The 17,974-nt window shown below is 43.6% G+C and overlaps 2 protein-coding genes across 2 annotated transcripts; both read left to right on the forward strand.

Annotated features, from left to right (window-relative positions):
* The first annotated feature begins 1,104 nt into the window (after nucleotides 1-1,104).
* cct4 (chaperonin containing TCP1, subunit 4 (delta)) lies at nucleotides 1,105-8,035 on the forward strand. Its single transcript, XM_079220190.1, has 13 exons — nucleotides 1,105-1,380; nucleotides 2,481-2,533; nucleotides 2,624-2,713; nucleotides 2,870-2,978; nucleotides 4,079-4,343; nucleotides 4,448-4,580; nucleotides 5,146-5,285; nucleotides 5,381-5,477; nucleotides 6,161-6,271; nucleotides 6,365-6,495; nucleotides 7,071-7,305; nucleotides 7,635-7,748; nucleotides 7,863-8,035. Exons 1-13 carry the CDS (start codon nucleotides 1,272-1,274, stop codon nucleotides 7,875-7,877), a joined length of 1,602 nt encoding a protein of 533 aa, XP_079076316.1. The 5' UTR covers nucleotides 1,105-1,271; the 3' UTR covers nucleotides 7,878-8,035.
* Nucleotides 8,036-9,020: 985 nt separating this feature from the next.
* Nucleotides 9,021-15,952, forward strand: fam161a (FAM161 centrosomal protein A; the record flags this gene model as incomplete). Its single annotated transcript, XM_079219923.1, has 7 exons — nucleotides 9,021-9,185; nucleotides 10,842-11,113; nucleotides 12,082-13,290; nucleotides 13,515-13,682; nucleotides 13,771-13,870; nucleotides 14,810-14,934; nucleotides 15,700-15,952. The coding sequence occupies 7 exons, from the start codon at nucleotides 9,021-9,023 to the stop codon at nucleotides 15,950-15,952; spliced, it is 2,292 nt and encodes a 763-aa protein (XP_079076049.1).
* Between the last annotated feature and the right edge of the window lie 2,022 nt (nucleotides 15,953-17,974).

Genomic DNA, 17,974 nt, shown 5'->3' on the forward strand with positions numbered 1-17,974 from the left:
TATTGAGTATTTATTTATTAATACACCAGAAGACTATACCCTGATTTCATCATTGAGATATGAAATTACCCAAGTCAGGACGGATCCAACCTCCTCACTGAAACATATTTATAGTATGACGTTTGAAAAAGGTTGTCTTATTCTGAAACACTTGACACTGAAAAAGGGAAGCTGTTTCCATTTGAACACACACACACACACACACACACACACACACACACACACACACACACACACACACACACACACACACACACACATGTTGATGCTCTGCAATTTGATGCTTTAAGCTTCCAGTTTCTTTTATGTGTGATTTATTTTAATTTAAGTTCTGCCTTTTCATGCGCCAGTCTGGTTGAACCTTTGTGCAGGATTTAGTTCTCCATCTGATAAACCAATCATATATCACACACAAAAATAGCTATAATCCTATGTGTAAAGAGGACTTTCTGCAACCTAAAAGCATGAACAACCATTCACAAATATATAGAAAGTCCTCTCATCCACCTGACTGTCTGTACCAAACCAATCCAGCATCTGTGTGTCAGCAGATCCATAACTTTTGAACAGTACTGTCGCATGAAGCAGCTGTTTAATCTGCACAAGAGGTTCAAAACAACAGATACAGCATGTCGCTCCACACTGTGCTAAGCTAACTTAGCTAACGCGGCTCTTTTAAGGGAGGATGAGAATAAACAGCAACAATGAGCAGCTGCTAAACAGTCGAAATAAACCTACCGGACACGGAGGAGTAACAAAGTAGAAGTAACAAAAACAAAACAGGGCTCAGTTACTTGTTAACATGCTTCATCTAAAAATGCGTCTTTCCTGCTATTTCAGACGGAACAGACAAAAGTAATCGACCCCAGATCAGTTTTTAAATCAACTCTCTGTGAATGTTTCGGCTGTTAAAAACGTAACAGAGGCAACACATACTCAGTTTTTAATGATTGTGTACATAGTGTATAATCTGGAAGTAAAATGTAATCATTTTAAAAATTTAAATCAGCGCGGGACGGATTCAGCCGCATCGGTAGTTGATGCGTCACGTCTGAAAACGTCATCTCCGGGGCCGTTAAACATCCGGGTCCTTCCTCTCTAAGCAGCAGCCGGTTCTTTCTAGAAGTTTCTGATCGAGACCCGGTGGAGATACTTTTCATCCGAGTCCATCCGACGCCGAACCGCAGCGTTTCAGCACCAGGACCTCGCCAGTCCTGTTCTGAAACCCCCCCTCGACATTCTCCACCGATTCTCGAGTCCAGATTGCAGAAATGATGGTGGGACCGAGAGCATCTAACATGGGGAAACACAAAGGAGGGGCGTATGTGGACCGCGACAAGCCGGCCCAGATTCGGTTCAGCAACATCTCTGCTTCTAAAGGTAAGTTACATATTTTCAGCCTTATTTTATTTTATTAAACGTCAAATATCTTCACCAAAACCCCGCTTCTCTACCGGTGTCATGGCGGTGGGCAGGGCAGGGCTGCGCACCGTTATTCATTAGGCGTTAGCCGAAATCTAATTCAGAGAAGTCCCATTTTTACAGTCCGTGGTAAAACTACGTACCGCAATGGCTACCAATCAAAGAGTTAAAGATATTAATTAATTCAAAAGAGTCTAATTTTCCATTCGGCGTATGTCACATGCACCAGAAGCCACTTGATCTCCTGACAATAGCTTTGGGTTGCTTCCTTGAAGCTTCACACGATGGTGATGATGCCCGTCTGCAGGATGCTCATGACTCGACACAATCTCAGCTGCAGCTAGCTCAGTGCTGCACACTCACTGTGTATATGGCTAAAGCTAAATGCAAAAGGCTGAAGACTAAAATGTGTCTAAACTAAAAGCTGAAGCAAGTAGTCTTCAGGTTTGGAGTATTGCAGTAACATCAACAGACAATAAGTACGCAGAGACAGAGGGGAAATGTGCATTTAGTTAGAATAGTGTCAGACATTTTTTAAAAGTACAAACACGATCAGACTATAAACTAACAATACATTGTATATGCATCAGTCACCCTTTCAAATAGCTAGCTCACTATGAGGAAATCCTTTATATTGGGCGGAAAGGACCCAAAATAGCATCAAATGTATTGCATAAACCTCAGATTGAAAGCCAAATATTTTCCAATCTGATTAAAATACAGGATATTACGTATCCAGCAGGTATGAGACATCTAGGGATGTCAAGACTATGACGTCCTTGTTCATCCTTTTGCGTTTAATGGGTGTTAACTGGATTTTGACCGCTTTATTTCCCTATTTGCTGTGACGTTGGTGTTTCTTGTGAATTATTTATGTACTTTGTTCCCTTTTGTATCCTGACAATCTTATTTTGTGTGTGCTTTATTAGTTGTAGGACTCTTAAAAAACATTTTCATGGATGTTTTTTGGTTCCCTAATACTTGCATGAAAACATTAAGTTGATTTTATTTATATTTTTTCCACCCACTGACCCTTTTTCATCTGCTTTGTTCGACAGCTGTTGCAGATGCCATCAGAACCAGCCTGGGGCCTAAAGGCATGGACAAGATGGTGAGTGAGCAGACTTTTGGCGTCATGCTAACGTCGCCCAGCTCCCGTGGCACACGCGTGACTCTAAAGCCGGTTTGCCGTTTGTTTCAGATCCAGGATGAGAAAGGTGACGTGGCCATCACCAACGATGGCGCCACCATCCTGAAGCAGATGCAGGTGCTCCACCCTGCCGCCAAAATGGTACGTGGCGCTTCTTCTGCCTCCCGAACACGGACGCTGAAAGCAGGGTTTTGAGTTTCATTAACCTGCAGCCCGACGGGAGCTGCTGTAAACCGCATTGGTGTTTCAAGATGAACTCATTTTAATGGTTTTTCAAACAATATGTGTGTTTTTCAGCTGGTGGAACTGTCCAAAGCCCAGGACATTGAGGCTGGCGACGGCACCACCTCTGTGGTGGTGATCGCTGGAGCGCTGCTGGACGCCTGCGCCAAACTGCTGCAGAGAGGTAAGAGCTGCAGAGGAATAACACACTGCAGTAAAATGAATTAATGGCATTGTAAATGCTTATCTTGGCGTTTGTGTTTGTGGGTAATGATGACCGTTTGGAGTTTTGATTTTTAGTCACACGTGAACAACAGAAACACTGGCGGTGGAAAGGTTGACGTATTGAAAATGAGAGGATGCAGCTGTTGAGAAGATTTTTCTAGTTCAGTTCGAATCCAGACAAGAAGGGTGCTTTTTACTTCCTAACTACTTGGTGACTAATTAGCAGCACATCTCCATTTCTGACTGAAATAAGGCTAACTGTTCAATGGGTCGTACTCGGTGAGGACGTGAGAGGAAGAACTCTCTTTGACGTCAATGAATTTAAGAGTTTTGCCTCCTGTGACCAGAAAACTGAATCCCAATTTTGCAGAGCTCAAATTGACATCTTTCACATTGTTGTGTTGTTCCACTAGCAGACTAAAGTACCAAGAAATATCCTTTACAGGGTTCTTACAGTCATGAAAAGTCTTGGAATTTTAAAATGGTTATTTCCAGGCCGGGAAAAGTCCTTGAAAAAAATAAAATCCAAAAGGTTTAGTAAAAGTCATGTAAATGTGTTATATTCATGTGTTCATGTCGTTCATTTACGCTGAGTTTGAAATAATGAATATGCTTTTAAAAAGACTCAAAATATAAGCAGGCATCTATATAAATGTTTATTCTTTTAATCAAACTATTGTCTCATTAATTTGTGTCATTTAAGGTTTACTGTATGCTTTGTATTCTCATTGTTAGTTTAAATACTACATTTTCCCTCTTTTTATGTTTACACTGAGATTTCACTAAATGTTTGGTCATAGAAATTTGTTTTAAAGTCATGGAAACTTGGAAATTTGGTTTAAAGTCTTGGAATCCATTGGTCAGAATGTGTATGAACCCTGCTTTAAAAGTCTGCAAATCTTCACAATTTGAAGCCGGAACCAAAGAACATTTGGCTTTTAATCCTGGTAAATGAAGATCAAGTGATGGAAAACCCTGAGTTTTGTTTTTAGTTTTCTGCAGATGGACTTCTCTGTCTCGGTTTCAGCACTAATGTTCCCTTGTTGTCCCGTCCGCCAGGTATCCACCCCACCACCATCTCCGAGTCGTTCCAGAAGGCGGTGGAGAAAGGCGTGGAGGTGCTGACCGGCATGAGCCGGCCGGTGGAGCTGAGCGACCGCGAGACGCTGCTCAACAGCGCCACCACGTCGCTGTGCTCCAAGGTGGTGTCTCAGTACTCCAGCCTGCTGGCGCCCATGAGCGTGGACGCCGTCATGCGCGTCATCGACCCGGCCACCGCCACGGGCGTCGACCTGCACGACATCAGAATCATCAAGAAGCTCGGGTGAGTGCGGGCGCTGGACTCCAGACGTAGATTATTGTATTTCGGATGGATTTTCAGAGCCGCTCCCTCCAAGTTCTGAGAATTTCCCTCCGTCGTGTTTCCAGAGGCACCATTGATGACTGTGAGCTGGTGGACGGCCTGGTGCTGACCCAGCGGGTCGCCAACAGCAGCGTGTCCCGTGTGGAGAAGGCCAAGATCGGCCTCATCCAGTTCTGCCTGTCCCCTCCCAAAACTGATGTGAGTTTTTTTATGTTGGACTTCCTGTATATTGAGGGTCTTAGTTGCATCTTTTACACTTGTGTACAAGAGAACATGAAGGCAATAATCCCATAATGAAAGTGATTTTCGGTGAGGGTTCAGGCCCAGATCCCCTCTTACAAAGGCGCTCTTGCATTGTGCATCCTGCTTGAGCGTAAGAAATAGAGGAACAGAACTTTGGAAAGCTCTCCGTTAATTCAGTCTGGGTTGTCTCTGCAACTTGGACAGGGAGCATTCACACATCTGTATGTTTATTTATTTCCATGGGAAATGAGTTCAGAACATTAAATGTACAATATTCTATGTGTTATTCTGTTTTGTCTTGGTATTAATAAGATTATTAAAGTTAGTCTCTAAGATATGGAAACGACAAACAATCCCCCCGGTTAATCAAACTTCATTTTAACGGAAAAAGAAAACAGATTATGACCCAAACTGTCAGAACGGGTTAAGGACTCGGTGAATGGTGCAATGTATTTTAAATAGCTGTTAAACTCCTTTTTCCTCTGCTGACCTGCTGTGTGTTTCTTTCCTCGGCGGGCAGATGGACAACCAGATCGTGGTGTCGGACTACGCCCAGATGGACCGCGTGCTGCGGGAGGAGCGCTCCTACATCCTCAACATGGTGAAGCAGGTGAAGAAGTCCGGCTGCAACGTGCTGCTCATCCAGAAGTCCATCCTCAGGTGCCCCAGAGATGAGATGCTGGCGTCAATGTCCTGTTGAACTCTCCTTGCGGACGCAGAAGAGTAAACGTGCTTCTCGCTGTCTATTTTCACAGAGACGCTCTGAGCGACCTCGCCCTGCACTTCCTCAACAAGATGAAGATCATGGTGGTGAAGGAGATCGAGAGAGAGGACATCGAGTTCATCTGTAAGGTGAGCGCCGCCTGGTTCAGACTTTGAGACGCCGATCGCTTTCTTTTTCTATAAATCTCGGTATTAAGAGTCGTTTTTTTATTTATTTGACGATTATTTCTTTTCTTTTTTTCTTTTTTTTTTTTTTTTTTCCACAAGACGGAACAAGGCAAATCTTTAAAAAAAAAAAAAAGGCATTTCAAATAAAGATATCAGTGCCGTTTTTTTTTTTTTTTTTTTTTGTTGGGCGTTACTGACTATTCCTCGACAGAAAACAAAAAAATAACGGGGTGACAGATGTACATGCACAGATAGATACATATTATACCCCACAAGTAGAATGCCCCCACATGTTTTTTTTTATTTATTACACAGATGTTGTCACGTTAGTTTGGCTCATGCCTCGGTAACCCACTGGGAAAATAAAACTTAAGGTGAATTCTGCTTAATATTATTGTAATTCTATTCTTGTAGATTCCTTAAAAACTTTCTAAGACAGGTGGACATTTATATTAAGTAGTACATATCTGGGTTTACATAAGAAAAAGGAATACAAAAAATACACTTTGATATTAATCAAAGATAAACCAATAAAGACATTTAGTCGTTTAACTCCACCACGCATCAATAATATGCGATGCATCTTTGCTGATACACCCGGCGTGTGGCGGTGGAGTCAAAACAAAGTCTCTCCTCCCCTGCAGACTCTTGGCACCAAGCCCATCGCCCACATCGACCACTTCACCCCAGAGATGCTCGGCACAGCAGAGCTGGTTGAGGAGGTCAACCTGGACGGCTCCGGCAAGATGGTCAAGGTGAGGAGGTCTCGGAAGAGCTGATGTCGGATCAGTGACGCGTCCTCCGTGGCCTCTGGCTCACGTAAACGTTTGCCGTTGCTCCTTTTGCAGATCACAGGCTGCGCCAGCCCCGGGAAGACGGTGTGCATCGTGGTTCGCGGCTCCAACAAGCTGGTGATCGAGGAGGCAGAGCGCTCCATCCACGACGCGCTGTGTGTCATCCGCTGCCTGGTCAAGAAGAGGTCGGTCTTTTTTTATTTATTCTCTGCGGAGTTTATTTCACCAAACCCAGATCCCCTCTTACAAAGGCGCTCTTGCATTTGTTCATCCTGCTTGAGCGTAAGAAATAGAGGAACAGAACTTTGGAAAGCTCTCCGTTAATTCAGTCTGGGTTGTCTCTGCAACTTGGACAGGGAGCATTCACACATGTGTTTATTTATTTCCATGGGAAATGATTTCAGAACAATAAATGTACAATAAAAATTTAAATTATATCTGTTCCAGTATTCTGTTTTGTCTTTTCTGAGATATGGTGACATCTCTGAAACGACAACCCTCTCGGTTAATCAAACTTAATTTGAACGGAAAAAGAAAACTAATTATGACCCAAACTGTCTGTTTATGGAACGGCTTCCTGCTCCAGCTTTGACCCGTTCAATGAGGGTTTGATTCGTTTACGGTGTAAATGAAAGAGTTTACAACCGCTCTGACTCTCTGGACTTTATTGAAGCGATGTCGCCATCTCCCCAGGTTTTTAGCAAAAACATTCCAGTGTGCCGTATTGTATAATTATTGATATATCTTCGCTCTTCCTCAGGGCTCTGATAGCCGGCGGCGGCGCTCCAGAGATCGAGCTGGCCGTGCGTCTGGCAGAGTACTCCCGTACTCTTGCCGGCATGGAGGCGTACTGCGTGCGAGCGTACGCCGACGCCCTGGAGGTGATCCCCTCCACGCTGGCCGAGAACGCCGGCCTGAACCCCATCTCCACCGTGACGGAGCTCCGCAACCGGCACGCTCAGGGAGACAAGATGGCCGGCATCAACGTCCGCAAGGTCGGCCCTCCTTCTTTATGTTGATGCTCATGAGGCAGCGCAGTGAGGATTACAGACTATAAGTAGCTTAATATCCTATAGGGCTTGCTTATCATAGTACATGCTATATATTTAAGTTTCAGATTGTTGTTGATATCAAACAAGCTGCCTTTGGGCTCTTGAACCAGCAGTTATCTCTATTTAAATCCCTATTTAATGACATTCACAGACCAACTTTTTATCAACGAATAGGAACAATATGAGTAATTTCCCTTGTCACTTGTACGTGTGTCTTTGCTGTACGAGACGAAGTGACTGACTGGTTTCCCGTGTCTGTTAATGTGCGACAGGGAGGAATCTCCAACATCCTGGAGGAGCAGGTGGTGCAGCCGTTGCTGGTTTCCATCAGCGCTCTGACCCTTTCCACCGAGACGGTCCGCAGCATCCTCAAGATCGACGACATTGTAAGACCCGACATTACGAACTGTGGATCAAAGGGTTTTTAGTTACTGCTCTGAGGCTTCATTCATGTTTCTGTTGATTCTGAGTCTGAAGAGATTTTGTTTTTGTTTTTTCAGGTGAACTGCCGATAAAGCGATTTGAGTCTGTCCAGTGAGTTTTGTCCACTAAGCCTGCTCGCACTGCGACGGATCGGAGGACTCTTTCACCGTCTGTCTGTTCAGATTTCCGCTGTTGTTGTTACGTTGCGTAAGATAATAAAAAAAGGCTTCTTTTTTTTGTTGACACTCCAGCTGTTGCCTGTGTTATTCTTTTGCACAATAAGGTAACTTTGGGTCGTGGCCCAGTGACAGTATGTTAATGTACAAGTAATAGGACTTTTTCATGCATGTTGGTTGGAGAGGATTTTCAAACTCTTTTATATGGCTACATTTAAAGTTAAGGTAATTAGGATAATACAGAGTTGGCCCTATAAATCTGAAAAATTATTCCATGTATGTTTTCCACATGGATGCACTTTGCTTTTAGAAAGATACAAAAATAACTTGTTTATTCAACATCTTTTACAACATATTGTTGAACAATTGGTCAACCAGGCAGTATGTTCATATTACAGATTGTCTGTGAGAGTAGTTGGCACATGAGGCGGGGGAAAAAGAAATTTTGGTATCTTATTTTTTGTTCTTTAAAAACGGTTTAGCGTATTGACATCAACATTTTGTTAGATAACATACACTTCACAAAACGGTCCCAAAAGCTGAATTTAGCAAATGTAATTGTATTAATATTGATCTTAATTGCATCATATTGTAAACTTCTAGAGATCTGAAAAGATATTCTGCAGTCTTTAAATCCATACATTTCTATTTTGTTGTACACCCACCACCACCTTTCAGAGCTACATGTACTTCTTACTGCCTACATTTACAAAACGGATACAAAACTCCCCTATTTCTTAAGCTAAATTTATTTATTTAATATTTTCTGATTACTTCTTCCACCATGAGCTGATTAGGCTATCGTTAACTCATTTGTTACACTATAATGCTTTTATTTTGTACACTAAACACGCCTCTACTGCTACTTCCGCTCATGCTACGTCACTTCCGTCCCAACCGACTTCCGTTCCGTTGCTTAGGAACCAACCAGCTTGCCGCCTGGATACCGACTCTCGGCGGCTCTTGATACCGTATATTTAAAACGTTATTTAAATGTATAGTTTACTTTTTTAACATTTATATTTATATATTAAAAACTGGAACAAATACTACGACGTCATGGCGAACGCCCACCGGACAAACGTGCTGGTCACGTCGTGTCTGAAAACGCCGGTGGACCCGCGCACCAGAGCGCCGCTAGCGTCCTACGAGCGGGAGAGAGGGCTGCCGTCCGCGGCCACGGGCCACCGGGACCACCGGCACCACCGGGACCGCGAGGAGGAGGTACGGGACGGGGCGATTCAACCCCTATTGTAATATATTGTAATAATATAATAGTGATGTTACTTCACTAGGGTCATATTTGCCTTAATAAGGGAAAATATTGTAATATATTTAATAATATTCTAATATATTGTTTTTACTTCACTAGTTATATTGATTCTCTTAACCAGGGAAAATATTTAAATATTGTAATATATTTAATACTATTATAATATAATATTGCTTTTACATAAATACAATACAAATATATATTGTAATAAATGTGATTGCTGTACTAATCCAGCCACTAGTACACAAAGTATCTAAAAAAATTAACTAAATATGTTATTGTATAGAAGTCTGTAATATAACACTTTGGTATGAACTGTTCTAATATGTACTTTAACTTTTGATACTTTAAGTAAATAATGCTGATAATACTTCTGTAAATACAATATTTAGTTCATGATTTTTACTTAGTTATAGTGAAGTATTTCTAAACTTCTACTTTTACTCAAGCAGAAGTTCTGAGTACTTCTTCCACCACTGGCATTCATACTGGTGTGAAGCTGCAGTTTATAGCCTCAGCTTTTAGTGTAAAACGCCTTCAAACCGTTTCCTTTTACGGATACAAGTTAGCCCGAACTAAGACAGGTGGAATTAAAAGTCTGGTAACTTAAAATATAACAATAACATAATAATTGTAATGTTTCCTTGCTGGTGGTGGTGTACCACAATTACATCTAAATGTCTAAATCAATGTAATTAAATCCCCATTGTCTTTTCAAACAACAGTATTATTATGCCAAAAACAGAGAGTATTGAGGTAGTTTACCTTGAAGCTAATCTGACGCATTGCTGATGCTGTCAACTATGTTATAACCAGGGATGTATGGTCATGAAGATCCAGTCTGTTAAATTCATGGATTCATTTTCCTACCGAAAAAGTAGTCCCTTATATTTATTCCAAGAGCTTTTACGGCGATTTACTCCAGTTACTCCATATATATATACACACACACATCATCATGTGAGAGTGACAAATTAATACTTTCAAGAGGAAAATAAAAGCAACAATTGATTATTAGTTAAATCCCTTAAGTGACAATCCTGACTTCATAGAGTTGTAACACTGAAACAGATCCCGTCCAGCCAACAGGTAGGTGACAGTTTCAGGTCAGTCCATGTGGTGCACAGGATGTGAACCGTGTAACTTCTTGTCCTGACTATTTTGAGACATCCGTGTTGACTAGATTACCCAGACGGCTACGTTCAGTTCTTAATCCCAAACACCTAAGTGTCTCCTGGGCACCATGGCGGGGTCTACTTGCAGTGAGGACGAACGCCTCACTGCAATCACTGTGAGAATCAACAGAGCCAGACACCTGTGCGGGGGGGGGGGGGGGGGCTGTGCGGTGGTTGGGTTCACTCGTGGTAAGCCGCCCTTTGTGCTCTCACCATATGGCCCTCGCCGCTGCCGTTAATAGGCTTAGTCCCGGAGGAGGCCTGGCGGTTACAAGCAATGTCCTGCAGCCAAGTCACATGGAATAGTCTGGAAGCCTCAGGCTACGTTTCACATCATGATATATAATTAAATAAAACAACTTGTATTGGATTCATTGAAAGCCACCCCTGATAAATGGCAAATGAGCTGAGTGTGACTTTTGACCTTTCCAGCTGGAGTACGAAGACTCAAGCTCTGATTTCTGTGACGAGGACCACGTGGGGAAGGGCGGTCCTCTCCCAGCGGCGGACTGCAGAGCGCCGGGAGACCGCCTGGACCTGAGCGAGATCTTCTTCTCCAACGAGGAGTACTACAGCAAGCTGGAGGAGCTGAAGAAGGCCCACCTGCGCACCATGGCGGAGCTGGAGAGCATGTACCGGCAGAAGCTGCAGCTCAAGGCCATGGCGCCTCTGGACGCCACGCTGATGGAGACAGGCGGGCACAGGTGGGTGGCGTTAGGTCAGGATGGTGCGTGGGACTCAAAGGTAATAGTGTTGAGTTTCTCATGTGTGGACGTTTAACTTTTACAGCTGTACTAGATAGACAAAAATACTTCTTTTGGCCTGAGAGAGGAGCTAAATCAGCAGTTTATAGCACGCCGGCTTAAAGTTGTTCACCCAAATCACCATAAACACTAAACACAGTCACTCGGTGGGATTCACACTGGATGTTGTTTTGTTTTGTGTGTCCTGGATTTTGAGATATTCACCTCTGAAACGTCTGCCTGACACAATAATGGAGGTCAGTGTGTGTCTGTACTAATGGCATTTAAAAACAACACTTGAAGCGTATCTTTTCATGAATAAATTCTCCCTGTTACTTCGAAAGTAAAGTTAAAAATATTAAACTGTTTGTGGGAAAAAACCTCGCTGTCAAATTAAAACTCAATGATGGATATCTCCAAAAAATATATATATTATTTTTTAAATATTTTCTTACAACAAATAATAAACAATACTTGCTCTTATTAAGTGAGATAAATAGTTTTTGTGTAATTTGGGTGAACTGATCTTTTAAATCGTCATCACACATATCAGATATCAATATTATGATCAGTTGTTTGAGTTGACTTTTCAATACAAAATGTCCCTATTAAACACATCTGTAGCTTGTGTTCTTTTTTTATATATATTTATTTTGATTTTACAACTTTACGAGACAGAACTTTAAGGATACAATACAAAAGAAAGATGGAAACACAAAAGGAAAAAAAATATTTGAAAAATAAAATCAAAATACATAGACAACCACAACAACTAATAAACACATATCCCCCAACATTGTAAAGACAAAAAGAGTAATCAATGAATTGAGATGGGCTCTGCGTTAACGCGACTGTTCAGTTTGCTTCAATGTGGTGCGTTTGAGTGATGGTGAGTAATTCGGTGCCTCTGATTTCTTTTTGTCCGTTAGGCTCCTGTGGTCAAGCTGCAGCCCGGCGGCTTCACGGCGTTTGAAGAAGTGTCACTCTGCGGTTGAACTCAGGCGGAGCTCCGGACAGTCAGACTCTTCCGACGAAGACGAAGATCTTCTTTTTTCCCCCAAAGAGCACATCAAGAACATGTGGCGCGACTTCAAGCTGTCCCCTCACGACCGCTACCTGTCGGCCTCCTCGGTGCACAGCCTGCCGGCGGGCCAGAAGACGCACCAGGCGGGCAAAGGGAGGAAGAGGCATGAAGACGGAGAGCTTTGGAGACACAGGCTGACCGTCCCGAAGCCTTTCCAGATGATGCTGCGCGAGGCGGAGCGGCAGAAGCGCGGCGTGAAGACGCGCGCGGAGATCGAATACGAGAACGCGGAGCTGCGGCGGCAGCTGGAAGAGCTGACGGAGTCCCAGAAGAAGTTCCGCGCCGGCAGCGTGCCGGCTCACGTTCACCTCCCGCTCTACGAAGAGCTGCGGGAGCGCAAAGAGGACCGGCGGCGAGCGAGAGAGCGGAAGGATCAGCACCCTCGACCCGCCCAGAAGCCCTTCAGCTTCCTGGAGAGGGAACGACTCAAGAAGGAGCAGAAGAAGCAGCCGCAACAGTCGACCGACCAGGAGAAGGCCAAACCCTTCAAGGCCAACCCCGTGCCCAAGGCGGTGTACGCGGCGGCGTCCGGGGAGCAGATGAAGGAGGAGCAGCTGTATCGGTCCATCAAGATCCAGATGAGGGCGCAGGAGATGCTCCACAGCGCCTCGATGCCTCCCGGCATGCTCGCGCGCCGCCTCGGCGACCGCAAGAAGACCAGCGACGACCCCGCCGCTGCCGCCGCCGCCACCGCCGCCACCGCCTCGGGGGACGACAGCTTCTCCCACCGGCCCCACATCAACACAGAGGTGCCCGACTTCGACGCCAGCTACCGGCGCTTCCAGAGACACCTGGAGAAACAGAAAGGTGCGAAGCCCACGACGGCGTGCGAACCCTTCGAGTTGAGGACGTCGCGCATCACTTCGCACCGCGAGCGCATCCTGGCCGACATCGAGAAGGAGCAGAGCAGCCCCCGGGTGACGCGCTGGCCCTACGTCAGCCCCGGGCCGTCCCGGAAGGCGACCTCGAGCCGCTGCTCGTCCCTCTCCGGCAGCCTGGAGCTGCTGCCCACCAAAGTCACAGATGCCAGCAAAAAGCGCGAGGAGGCCGTGAGGTACCGCTGTAGTTGAGATAGAGACAGCCTCACAGCTCCAATGTGTTTAGACACAGTGTCCTTCCTGTGTTTGAGATCCCTCCAGGCTGAAATCTTGTGGAACTCCTTTTCCCCATCATCCCAAAACCATTTCCCCCGATTGTTGCACCTCCCACCATCCTTCTGAAGTCCCCATCCCAAAAGCAAACATCCTACACATGTGACCGGACTGTCTCCCTGAGCAGAAAGGTGCTGGAGCAGAGGAAGAAGGCTGACGAGGAGGAGGAGCGCTGGAAGGAAAGGCAGAAGCGGAGGGAGAAGAAGCTGCAGAGGGTGGTGCTGAAGCGCGCCCAGGCCAACGACCCCCACCTGGCGCTGGCGCAGACACACCCGACCAAACTCAAAGAGTTCAGGTATACCGACCACGGGGAGTCCCGCAGCGAGCCGAGCCGCTGCCCCGCCGAAATGCCGACGATCCTCAATTGTTCGTGTCCTCCGCAGGAAACAAGAGCTTCAGCGCAAGAAGGAGTACCAGCAGGAGTTCAAAGAGATGCAGCAGAGGGTGAAGGGGAGGCCGCTGCTGCTGGAGCAGGTAGCACAGGTACAGAGACTCAGCCTTAAACCAGACCACGCCAGGGACCATGTGATCGCCCCCAAGACAAGCCGGCTGTCGCCCTGATCACAGCAGATCCCAACAGATACCAACATATCCCAACAGATCCCAACAGATACCAACATATACTAACAGATCTAAACATATCCCAACAGATACCAACAGATCTTAACATATCCCAACATAATCCAACAGATCATAACAGATCCCAGCAGATGTGCCTTCACAAAGGAGGCTTATGTACTCAATCTCGTGTTAGTTATGGCCCATTTCTAAATATGTTTTTAGGATACAGAATCAGAATCAGAACCATTTATTTGTCATGTATGTTTTCACATACAAGGAATTTGTCCTGGCGGGAGGTGCATCACATTGAACATTTAACAAAAAAGACATTTAACAATAAACAGAGTGCAATAAATGGGAGCATGAATATTTACAATTGAGTCTACAGTAGAATTTAAAGTCAAAATAAAGTGCATGGAATGTAAGTGTTATGTGAAAGTGACAAGTGTCAACATACATATATCTGATTTCAATTAGAGAACGTATACATTCAGACAAACTCAGGAACGTTCAGGTGACGGAGGTAAAGACACAAGGTCATTGCATTAATCGGTCGCACAGAGCAAGAGTAAAGTAAAGCAAAATAGAAAAATAATAGGAGAAACAAAAGAGAAATATTAAGGCCCATTTCTGATTGTTAAAAAGACCACCTGCACAAGTAAATGAGAAGAAAAAGAACACAAAAGGAGGAAAGAATGAGCATGTTTTAGCTAAGTTACTGTCAGCTGTCATCACCCATCACCGCCCGACATTATGAATCCAAACTTAATATATTCAGGCTCATATTTCCTCATCGCTTTTTATATTTCACTGCATCCCAGCTTTTGATTCTCAGTGTCACTGTCTGCACTTTGATGACAGAGGAACGCCAAGCAGGCGGCGGAGAAGCGCTACACAGACGCGCTGCACGGGTGTGATCTGACCGAGGACTTCATCAGCAGCACGGCGGCGCGCGCAGGCTCCGCCTCCAGCGACAACAAACACAGGTGAGTGTGTGAGAACGACACGCCGCCTTTAAAGGTCACGACCCCCCTGGGAGGGACCGCAGCGAGGGATTATTATGGTTTGATTACTTACTTTTAATGTTTTGTATCACTTACTTGTAATGTGCTGTATTGTAGCTTTGTGTTGTGTGTTCTTCTCACCACATGTCATGCTGTATTGTGTCTTTCATCCTGGACTGTTTGCTCTTGTTTTATGTCTGTGTGATCTGTCAAGGGACTACAGATGCAAATTAGCTGTAGCTACAGTCTGGTACAGTGCATCAAATGGTGGCCTTTATGTTTTAATTGTACATGGTCCCTTTTAAATAAAGATATAATAATAATTTGGTCCATAAAATGTCAAAAAATAAGCTCAAGTTAATTTGTTGTCATATGCACAACAGTGTCGTTGGCAAGGAACATCTTGGATCCAAGGCTGCAACAAACTAAATATTAGAATCCAAGACGTAAAATAGTGCAACGTTGACATAAAAGGATGAAATATAACATTTGTATAACATACAAAATGATTCATTAACTGTGATGTAAACAGGACTGTAGTAATGTCTATGTGTAGTGACGAGTGATGAATCAAAAAAGCTTCCAAGTACGTTGAAGATTTTAAATCTCAAGTTTGAATGTGTTGATTTCTAGAAGCGACCTCATGAAATCAACACGTATTTTATTGATTTATTTGGCCCAGTTCTTGTTAATTCGTGGTAGATTGTTGTTTTATTGGTTGTGATGCGACCCTCTTGTGTTCGTCAGTGACCACGAGGAGCCGGACATGGGATACAAACCGGTCCACTACCGGAAGGTCTTCCTGGATGACGGAGACGCCGCGGAGGAGACGCCGCCGGGCGAGAGGGACGGAGGCAGCGCTGCCGCCTCACCGGGCCACCGCGACGGAGGGGACGCCGATGACGACGACGCCGACTCGGAGGAAAGTTACCGATACTCAGACGACCACGAGAACTACTCAGAGGACAGCGAGCACGAGGCCGGACCGCCGGGGGAGTGATGTCATCGTGCGTAAACACTGATCACGTGAGGAAGAACACTGAAGAGGACGATGTTGTATCTTTATTGAAACATATTTAACCGGAGGTACATATTTACTCTATCGTGAGCAGTTAGTTGGGATTTTGGATGCTTTTTGAATCATCATCATCGTTTTGCATCATTACTGACATTTATCATTTTGCACAAGTTTCATTTACACATCCGACAAATGTGAATTTTGAACTAAATGCAGCACTTTTGTTTTGTTTTTGCTCCATTGTGGACATTTTTGAGGGCACAATAAAATGCACAGGTTTCACACTTTTTTGGATGCAGCTACAGAAGACAGTCATGGCGTGTCCCTCAACACCCTCCATACGACGTACCAATTATATGCAGCATTTACTCCGTACTTTTGGGCATAATACACTGGTCAGTATCACAAAAAAATCGACATACTTCACCATTTTATACTCACAGGAAATGATTATATGTGCAAAACCAAAACAGTTAACAAGTTATCCATTTATTTGCAGATTCTAAGAGTTACATTTTTTTTTAGATTAGAACGTAATGTGAATAAGAAAGCTATTATCCTTTATATAAAAACATTTAATATCATTGGTTTTAACTATGAAGCCTTTTGTAAAAAACAATATATAATATCATGATAACTTAATGAATGTGAAAGCTTTTCATGTACTAGCAGACAGAGTACCACCGACTCCACACAACCTCTGGATTAAACTAGACAGCAGGATATGAAGGAGTTAAAAACATGTAACATTCACATTAATGCAGCAGTGATATTAAAACATCAAACATCATATATGATAGTGACACACTGACAGGGAACATTTCACTGCACAACTTTCCCACTTCAAGTACATTTTGCTGATAATATTTGTACTTAAGTAATGTTTTGAATGCAGGACTTTAACTTGTAGTGGAGTATTCTCACAATGTGTTATTAGTACTGAAAAGACCTGAAAACCTCTTCCACTGTTTAAGACACACTGCAGGACTTTTCCTTTCTGTCTCGAATAAAAAGGCCTCACTTCAATGTTACAGTTATAAGAGAAAGAAACACTCCTCAGCGTTGATACAGCAATAATGTTTGTGTAATGTTTATGGCTCAGTTTTTGATTTGGGGATAATAAATAATTGTGTAACTAGACGTCACTTTAGATAAACGACTATTAAATGACATCTGTGACTTCCCAGAAATTGAGTAACATTTATTGTTGTTGTTGTTTTGTCATCACAACCTTGTTTATGTCACGATGGACAATCTGAAATAAAGCCACTTGTTCAAGAGCAGCAACTTTTACATTTTATTTAATGCCACACTGTGAAATAACTCCACCACAAGTAAAGGTCCTGCATTTAAAACCGTACTTTAAAGAGTGTTTTACTATTATATATATATATATATATATATATATATATATATATATATATATATATATATATATATATATATATATATGATGTATTTGGATTAACAGCTTGTGACAATGCATTTTTTAAAATAGTTTATTTAAGCTTAAAAAAGTGTGAGAATATACTTAACCCATAAAGGAACACTTTATTTTTCAATTTCTCACATTCAAAGTCACCGCATTTGTGGAGTAAAAATACACTATTTACCTCTAAAATGTAGTGGAGTAGAAGTACAAAGTAGCACAACAATGTGAATACTCAAATACCTCGAAATATGTGCTTGAGTACAGTACTTGAGTGAAAGTACATAAGTACTTTCCACCACCTTGAATCTAAGTTATTAATCATCGTTCAGAGCCTGTCTCGTTGTCACCAAGAGGTCAGACACAGAAGAGGGGGAGGGAGGCTGAGCTAGATTGACAGCTCCACCCAGCCAATGACAGTCCCGTGACGCAAGCGCCAGCGCGACCAATCGCGTGCCGAAATGGGCGGGTACATAGTCCAAATTTTTACGCGGCGCTCGACGGGGCCGAAACACCCGAGAATGAATATCCCGGTCTCAACCGGTTTCAACCGGTCCGCGGTTGGAAGCATGAGC

Source organism: Taurulus bubalis (genome assembly GCF_910589615.1).
Source record: "Taurulus bubalis genome assembly, chromosome: 6".
Lineage (NCBI taxonomy): Eukaryota > Metazoa > Chordata > Actinopteri > Perciformes > Cottidae > Taurulus > Taurulus bubalis.

Coding starts and splice junctions, on each gene's coding strand:
- cct4 (XM_079220190.1), top strand. CDS start 1,272: ATGATGGTGGGACCGAGAGCATCTAACATGGGGAAACACAAAGGAGGG. Junction 2,534..2,623: donor CTAAAGGCATGGACAAGATG/GTGAGTGAGCAG, acceptor CGTTTGTTTCAG/ATCCAGGATGAGAAAGGTGA. Junction 6,272..6,364: donor GCTCCGGCAAGATGGTCAAG/GTGAGGAGGTCT, acceptor CTCCTTTTGCAG/ATCACAGGCTGCGCCAGCCC.